The 9,443-nt window shown below is 29.7% G+C and overlaps 1 protein-coding gene across 2 annotated transcripts in view; it reads right to left on the bottom strand.

Annotated features, from left to right (window-relative positions):
- Positions 1–2,793: 2,793 nt before the first annotated feature.
- The window catches only part of LOC118744656 (CDK5 and ABL1 enzyme substrate 1), an 84,805-nt gene continuing 78,155 nt past the window's right edge, over positions 2,794–9,443 (bottom strand). The window contains exons 5-9 of one of the 2 annotated variants that reach the window (XM_036477815.1): positions 6,957–6,989; positions 4,704–4,818; positions 4,448–4,638; positions 3,869–4,073; positions 2,794–3,802 (exon numbers count right to left, since the gene is read on the bottom strand). In XM_036477815.1, the coding sequence (XP_036333708.1) occupies positions 3,662–3,802; positions 3,869–4,073; positions 4,448–4,638; positions 4,704–4,818; positions 6,957–6,989 (685 nt within the window). In that variant the 3' untranslated portion in view covers positions 2,794–3,661. The remainder of the gene's footprint in view (positions 3,803–3,868; positions 4,074–4,447; positions 4,639–4,703; positions 4,819–6,956; positions 6,990–9,443) is intronic. The other variant, XM_036477814.1, reaches the window with a different exon arrangement.

Below are 9,443 nucleotides of genomic sequence, written 5' to 3'. Positions count from 1 at the left end.
CCGTTTTCCACGCTCTCTGAGTTTTGGTCAGTGTTATCATCGAATATTCCCTTGACACGAGTTAAGTTTGGCAATTAACTCTAGGACTTAATCCGGATCAACTGCAGTTAATTTCCGAGATAATTCCGAATTAACGAGTTGATCCGGATTAACGCTGCCGTCTGTCTATGATTTTACGCAATGAGGCTGATTGTCTATGTCATTAAAAAAGCTGATGCTGTTCGTCATTTCATCCGTTTTCGTATCCGTTGCTCACGCCAAAAGACCTCTAAATCTTGCATAGAATAGTTCCCTCGAAAGAACCCAAAGCCTTCTCATATTTGTGCAACGCCGTCCCCGATTCTGCGCTTGTAGAGCGTGATTTTTTTCGTCGAGAGAGCTATGCTTTTTAATTGCCACTGAGTCCAAAGTTGACAAAGTCTCCAGTACTTCATAGTTATAACTGCCATTAGTGGCGCCTTACCAGGAGGCAATATCCTCCAACTTGAAGTCGTTTCTTGGAAAGCCCATTTCGTTGAATGATAAGGCCTTTTTTCCAGAGATAACCATTCGGGATATATAAAAACCTTCTTGTTGTTTCTTGAGTTTAAGTTTGTTGAGAAAAATTACAGAAATTTCATACACTCTGCGAAGCTGAGAAGGGCAAACTAGTAATAAATAAAATAAAGTAAAGAAATTATAGAAATTGAAGCCAAGTCGAACCGCTAAATAAAAAGCTACTTATAATTAAATTATAAGAAAAGAATCCTTGATTCGATACTTAGTTCGTCCTTAGTTTACAAATATACAGAATTCCAAAAGAATATACTTTTTTAATACACAAATGTCTTTTTATTTAAAAAAATATTGGTTTTGATACAAACAAACAAAAAATAATAATAACTTCGTATACAAAAGATTAACATTTCATAAAATAAGTAGTGTTTGAGCAAAAAAGGAAAACTTACATACATACATGCATACATAGGTATTTGAAGGCAATTGCAAATTTATAAATCTAAGCTAAATATTGGAACCAAAACCCAAAAACTGTATACGAGCTTAAACTTAATACCAAAACGCTTTAATTTTTGTTTTTGTTTACACTTAATGTATTTAATACATATGGAATTTTCTGCTTTTTTTTGGGTTAGAACAAAGAACTTTAGTTTGCATTAAACTTAAACTACAAAAATATTTCTTACACGCATACAAATACATATATATTTCGCAAGTAGTGCTCACACTCACGTTCTCACGCACAAGCTTTGCAGACTTTATTTTATTTTGTATCAACTTAAATAAGTACAAATATCAAAAACATCGTCTCATACTTTAAGGTATGTATGTAGTATATTCGCATTAAATACGATATCTTTCATATATATGTATGTAAGTATTGCCAGTAAACTCTAGGCTAGCAAAGAGAATATCGTATGTGATTATATTTACTACTTTAGTGCATATTTTTAATAACATTATTAGGTGTATTAAATATTAATAATATGCAAAAATGTAAAACTATACTTTTATTTACTTATTAAGTTATTTTTTTTTTAATTTTTTTATTTCCACGTGTACCTAAGATAAGATATATTTTTAGGGAAATGTAAAAGCCTAATTTAATCGGCTGCCTTTTTTTACTAATTTAATATGAAGCTAAGAGATATGGTTGCTATTCAATAACGCGAAAGTCTATATATTTTATATGGCAAGTCATAGTAAGACCCATGGACAACATCCACTTGACATTAAATGACAAAATTTTTATTGCCGAAGCCGCGCTTTTCAAAAGTACTTATATCATTTAAATTCCACGTGGAGTAAAAAGTCATTGAGTTTTGAAGATTTTACAACAAGTTTAAAGTGGAAGACGAAACTCTGAGTTTTCGCCATGTTTTGCTGTTATACTTTCGTGCGTAAAATGGACGGTGGCGGTGCTCTAAAACAACGTCAATGCCAAAACTGGTTCAAGAAATTTAGAGCTTGTAATTTTGATATGAAAGATGTTAGCCAGTAATGAAGGCTAACCAAGGTTGATGGCGAAAAAACGGACCGCAGTCCGACCCACATTCGTATCTAGCCACGGACTGTCACTCCAGGATCATTCCTCAAAAAATGTTTGAGGAACAACGGAAAAATAAAGGTATTGATCATGTAATACCCACTTTACATGAGGCAAGAGATTGCAGATATATTGAAAATCATTCAAAAAAAAAAAATGTTTGCAGTGCTCGTCCTGATTTTATAACATAAATGGGAAATGGTTTTTGAGAAGCTTTGGCTTTGAAAAACATACCAAAATACACAAAGACTTTTTTCTCAACCCGAAACTCATCAATATTACATTTTCTAAGTCCAATTTATATACTGCAAATTTAACTTGCATTCCAATGCTGAGCTAATTCTTCACTATAAAAAAGGAACTAAGTGGCATAAATTTTTTGTCAATGCAGTGTCTAGTGGAATTTCAATATTAAGGTTAGCGAATGTTATTACAATTTTATTTTTTTAATCCTTTTTTTCAAAACACGCTTATGAGAAATTAACTTGGTTTTCTTTGCTAAATTTTCCTTCTGTTTTGCATAAATATTCATATTTTGCTCAATATACCTATTTTTTATTTATCTATTTAGCTAATATTTAAGTATTTTATATGTATATGTATTGTTTTTATTTTATTAATGCCACAAATTATAAAAATTTCGTTTAATTTTCACCGATTATTTTACATTCCTTATTTAAATTTTTGTTTACTTTTCAAAAGTATTTGTATTGCATGTTTTTTTTTTAATTGAGTTTCGTTTACTTTTTAAAAGCGCTTGCATTGTCTAATCATATAAACTTCGCTGAATATTTTTATAGATGCATGTGGGTGTACAATTACGTATTATTAAATGTTGTCGATTACGCTCAAAATTTTCGCTTTAGCAATGTGAGAGAAAAGTGTAGCTTCTTATTCTAATTGCAGCCAATGTTAAGGTTGTATTTGCTCTGCTCAAAAAGTCGATAATGCTTACTAAAATGCTAACATTCTAGATACATATTTACTAATTTATGCGTTATAAAAAACATTATTATTCTCGTCAGCTTTCAGATTAAGTGTCTTTTAAGTACAAATTTTCGTTTTCAAAATATTTTTGTATAGCAATTTCGTTCTTTGATAAAACTTAGTTTTTCTTACGATCAAATCTTAAAGTTTGCTATTTGTAAAAATTAGGAGCACTAACCGTAAAAAAAAACCTAAGCGAAATTTTTCCCAAAACTTTATTTTTTGGTGCATTTCTGTATCAAAAAGAAAGTTTTAATAAAATGTCGTTTACGTTACTTTTGCGGTTAGGGCTCGATTTATAACTGCATACTTTTCAAAAGCCCACTGCTGCAAGCTACGCCACCTGCGCTCACAAACTATCTCTCTCAATATTATTCCACTAAATGACTTGCTCTCAAATCCAATATTACTTCATATACTAAATCGCTATTATCTTAATTATTTTCTTAATCAAATTTATTGCCTTCTTCATCTTCAGTTAGCGTCTTCCAACTTTACTCGCTTCTAATTGTCTTCATTTCCACCTCATGCCTTCATTCATACTCATTTTTTGCTGCTTTTCCGTCGCCGAAAATAATAATGCGATGTCACCGCTACCAAGCGCTTTTCGGCAAAGCGTTTTGGCCAATTCTAGGATTCGTATAGTAAACGTTGATAGTGCGGCAACACCTCATGAATTGGCACATGCAAGCTAAACTCCAATGCCACAAGTACAACGAATTCTGATGCGATTAACTCCTTACGATTGAGACGAAATACATTTTCAGTTTTCTGCGTATGGAGAGGAATAGTAATTTAGTTCGATATTCGGTGGACTGCAACTTCATTCATACTTACTTCAATTAAACTTTTCAGTGCTTCTCCTTTGACATCATTCATTTTAGCGCTGAGTAGCATACAAGCGCCAGCGCATAGCTTACGATTGCTCTTATTAATCAGATTACCCAAAATTAGTTTTTCAAAGTATACATATGCCTGTGATATTGTGACCAAATCGATGCGACTATCCAGCTTGTTGATGCGACGCATTTCCCGTTTGATGCTGGAAAGAGATATATAAATGGTTTTGAATTAGTAAAGGGGATTTATAATTTGGCCAGAGGCCCGTAAGAGAGCGAAAGATGATTTATTGGCTAGCAAGTTTTGCAGGGAATTGAACCAGAGTAATGAGTAGGTACTGAAAACGATGTGTTTCAGTTTGTTAAGAGTAAACATATAGAACGTTAAGTGGCTTCTGAAACTGAAGATATTCAAATGAAATTCATAAGCAGCAGCCAGAGCCCTAAGACTCTCCTAAGCCCACTGGGAATCGAACCAAAATAAAACCGACGACCTAAGTATCCACACTCAATAATCACACAATCCATTTCGATTGCCTTTCATATAAATTGAAATACCTTTAGTACCCCAACTCACCTTCTTAACTTGCTCAATGTTAATTGTATGTGTGGAAACTTTTCACGAAATTTATCATTTAATTCCTTCTTCAAATCTGATGGACGCACATAATCGATCACCGATGTCATATATGAAGTGAACGTGAGCAATGTACGATGCTTGCCCGCAATCAATTCGGGATCATCCAAAATATTTGCTGAATATTGGCACTAATGAAAGATACAAGAGTTTTTAGTTTAATAAATTTTTTTTTTTTTAAATCTCCACGACTCACCTGCATGCCGCGCGTGCCATCGGTACACAATAGCAAATTATCATCCAAATCCAATTTGATGTCTGGTGTGGGACTTGCGGTGCTATTGCGATGTGCATTGTCATAAGTGAAGCACCTGAATGGAGAATTAGAGAAACAATAAATATTTTTTAAAGATGTTGCTGGAATATTTTTCTGCAATTAAACAACCTTTACAGACGTTTAACGCTTAAATGCATGCAAATAAAAATAAGTTTGGTGTATTCTTTTAGACGCAAAAAAGTTGGAAAACACGCAACTCGAATTTTGGCAAATCAATAGAAAAATGTCTGATATTTTAGAAGTTAGCGAGCCTTTTTTGGGCTTAAGCGAACACATATCTCTTTTGTGTTGTAAACTTATGGCGTTTTCGTTTCTCCAAAAAATGTGTCTTCTCATCGCCCTCTTCTAAGTGTTTGTGCGTAGTAGGCAAAGAGAAGGTTGAATTTTTCGGTAGAAACGAAATCGACATTTCTTTTGTTAAAAAAAAAAAAAAAAAAAACAATAAAAAGTGTGTTTATAAATTGTTGTGTGCTATGCTTTTATGCTGCTGGGGTATTATGTTGGAGTTATGGCATAAAGCGTTTTGTATTCTACTGATGTTAGTGTATTTTATATGTAAATGTTAGCGGTTCAGTGGCATTTAGTAAAGAAAAATAAAAAGCGAAAATGCACTACGTCGAAAACTGGCGAGAAATGATGTTGTTTTTTTTTAATTTTCGATTTTTTTTAAACAAATTAAATTTATGTATACATATACATTAACTAAATTATAAGTATTTATGTATTTGTTTAACTTTACAATGCATCCCATTAAGAAATTTTAATTTATTTCATTTACTTTTTCCATTTTCCAATTTTTGTGTACATATTCTTTTTTTTTATTATTATTTTTTCATTATTCTGTTTTATTTATTATTTCTTTGTTTCATTTATTATATTACTTTTTATTTTCTTTATTTTTTTAATATCTACTAATACATTTTTTTTTAACGTGAATGCGTCTTCTTTGTTTAATTAAGATTATTTATTTCATTATATTTTTATATTTCAATTTAAATTTTTTTTAATAATGTAATTGCAATTATGTATATATATATTTTTTTTCAGTTTATGTAGTCTAATTTGTATTAAGTTGCATGTATTTTTTTTGATTATTTGTATTTTTACTTGTTTATACTCCCAGCTTTGCATTTTTTAAACAACTATTTTTCATAAAAGAAATTAAAGGTTAATTTTATATGTATTTTTTATTTTATTTTGTATTATATTTTATTTTATGTTTACTTAATTTTTCAATTAATTATAAAATTTGTTTTATTTTATTTTTTTTTGTTTTGTTTATATTAATTACTAATTTTTTATTAAATTGTTTTATTTTATACAAGTTAGGTTACACATAATACAAATTAATTTAAAATTTAGTTTAACTAGTATTTTTTATTTACACTTTATTCAACTTTATTATTTTTTGCTTTATTTTTTTAATTTAAATTAATATAATCTAATTTAGTTTTGGTTGTATTCTTTTTTAATTAACTCGTTGATTTGTACAAATTAAACTGAATTTATTTGCATCACAAGACAAATATCGAAAAAGCTCAACAAAATCTTTCGCTCTCAACATTTTTAATTAAAGTACTTATAGATTACAAGCAGTCTTTAAACAAATCAATGGATACACGATTCTTCCCATAGGAATTGAGTCGTTAAGATCTATTTTTAGCATTTTTAGTAACCAGGGTTAGTTTTTTAAACAGGAAATACGGCTTCATAATGTTTAAAGAGCGTTAATATATTTAAGCTTGTTTGGGAATTGGAGCTTTTTAATTCTTGATTTTTTTTTTTAATTTTCCAAAAAAGGCACAATTCTAATTATTTTTATAGCTTTATATTTTAGTTTTAATTTTGTAGCTACCGTATTACAAATATCTATATTTTTTATTTTAAGTTAGTATCTTATATTTTTAAATTTGAAATTTTGTAATTCTTTATTTTTTTTTTATTATTATGTATACTTTTTTAATATTTAAATATTTTTTTAATCATTCATTTTTATTTCCTTGTACATAGTTTGAACAGAATTCACAATATTAAAAAAGTTCTTGGAACACTCTAAAACCGTATGTCAAAGCGTTAAACTACACATACATATGTACGTACACTAATCAGCAAATAACTAAATTTAAAAATTTTACACTTATACGCTTAGATATTTTTATTTCTTTTAGTTACCATTTTCCCTTCTGCCACGTTATGATTTTTGTCCTGTAAATATATGGCGCAAAAAATAAAGATTCCAAATTAAATATTTATCACATGTTAAAGAAACTGGCAGCAAAATACTGTGCTTGGAAGTTTTTGCATGTTTAATAGATTGCTAAAAGTGCAATTTTTAACTCAGTAGAGTATGAAGAAAATACATATGTACAGTTTGCAATACACTAAGTAACTATGTATGTATGTAATTGCCTGTGGTCAGGAATGTTCAACATGTGACTTAGTAGTACTCAAATTTCATAAAAAAAAAAACGTAAACATAAATATTGGTCACTTGATTTGCAAATAATTAATGCGCAAATATTCTTCTTCAAAAAAAAATACATAATAATAAAAATTTGCTTATGCGCAAAAATTCCATATCGCTAAAAAAAAATATAAACAAATTGTTTGCAAGTACAAATGTATGCATCAGCAGCAGGGTTCGAATTTCTTTACATTTAAAATATTTATATGTATGTATATAAGCATGTATTGTGTTGCATAAACTGCGTAGTAAATATAAAATATTAAAAATGCAAAGATAAAAGGTGTCCAAATGCAAAAATTAATTGTAAGCAAACGAGAAACAGTTACTAACAAAAAGCATATTGAGGTAAACAAAATAAAATACGAGTAAATTAAAAAGAAAGAAATAAAAATTTTAACAACAACACAAGCCCTTTCCCAAAGCTGATGCATACAATTCGCAAAAAACAAAAACAAAACAATAATTGAAGAAAAATTAAGTTGAAATAAAAAATAAATAAACACAAAGAGGCATTACTATGATGAAATTTTCGTGGCCATTTAATAGTTTGAGTATTCTTTTCAGTAATTACAGAGTTGGTAAAATTTTCTGTTTTGTTTGTTTATTAATTGTTAAGGTTTCCGATTTTATGCAGAATTGCTGAACTGAAGTAATTTGATCGCAACAAATTTCTACAACATAGAAAGGCAAATGGTATAGTAATTTAGTTATATTACCAATGATGGTCATACTTAAATACTTTTGTATTCAAAGTAACTGCTGTATGGGTACTAAAATACCCATATGCTTTATTTAGAGGTGCGTAGAAACTAAATTAAAGTATTTAGGAAGTACTTAATACGAATACTTATGTAAGTATTTGAGGGTGCTAAATTCGAAGCTCTAAAGTAATTGGTATATTTCGAAAAACTAAACGGTTCTTGAAAAGTAAAAATAATAATAATTCTTGCTTTTTATACCTTTCAAGAACATAAAATGGTATTATGACTTTGGTCCACAAGATTAAGAGTAAGACCTATTTAAAAGTATTACCAAATGATCAGAAGTCAAGCTGAGTCGATTTAGCCATGCTCGTCTGTCTATCTGTATGCACACAATTTAGTCCCCCATTTTTCGAGATATCAGACTAAAATTTGGTAAGCGGGTGTCTGCTTATAATCTATTAATCATCTGTTGGAACCGGCGAAATTGGACCACTACAACATACATATATATGAGATTTTGCGCTATAACTCCTACATTTATGCAGATAGGTACATGAAATTGTGCACTATTTTTTTTTTAGTTATTATTAATAGGATGTAAACAGTGAAAATGACAATAATCGGGAACTTTAACTTAGCGCTCCCATATAACTGATTGCTCAGATACGAGCTTTTACTTAATAACTACCTTATTTAGATAGCTGAAACCGTGCAATTTCGTGAGCTATTTTCTAAATACATTATCACACAGTCTACATAAAAGATCGTCAAGAACAGTGCTCTGTAAGGTATTTACTTACTTCTTTATTTTTGAGATCGAGAATGCTTTCAATTCTTTGTGTTCTACTTTTATTGTAGTGTATTTATGTAAGTGTTTTTTTACACGGTATTTATTTAGAGAAATCGATCAATGATCACCGATCAGATAACACTGTGCAACATCCATTTTAGGGACTCAATGAAATAATGCCGAAACGTTACCATCTTAGCGTGCTAGTCGACCCTAGAGATACCGCTCCACGTCCCCACAATTGATTGATTTTTTTGGTGACTCTTAGTAAAATTTAGCGCATAAAATTATTTTATTTAACCCCTTGAAAATCTTAAATTGTTCTACAGAGTAAGGAGAAATAAGTGCAACCAACAGTCAAAGGAAATAAACAGTTTTTAAATGAAGTAAGCTCTGAATTAACAGTTTCTGAAACACTCACAGGGATTCGTATCATGAATAAGTTTGAGCACTTTGTATTCGATCTATTATTATTATTATCAAGGATTAGTTCAAGTATACAGAGATCTAAAATCATTGACTACAGATAACTGATTGCCTTAAGTATTTGTGCATTTCAAAAATTCGCGGAAGTGGTGTGAGATAAGAAATTATTTTATATATTTCACTGCCAAAATTATTACTAGTCCGTAAAAAAAATAAAATAAATAAAAATTAGGCGGATTCACTGAAAAGGTAATAGAAAATTTTTTCCTCGC

The sequence above is a fragment of the Rhagoletis pomonella genome, unplaced genomic scaffold (genome assembly GCF_013731165.1).
Source record: "Rhagoletis pomonella isolate Grant_MI unplaced genomic scaffold, Rhpom_1.0 Rhpom_scaffold_00008, whole genome shotgun sequence".
Taxonomy (NCBI): Eukaryota; Metazoa; Arthropoda; class Insecta; order Diptera; family Tephritidae; genus Rhagoletis; species Rhagoletis pomonella.
The sequence above is the reverse complement of the archived record's forward strand: the minus strand, read 5'-3'. Positions and strand labels throughout refer to the sequence as shown.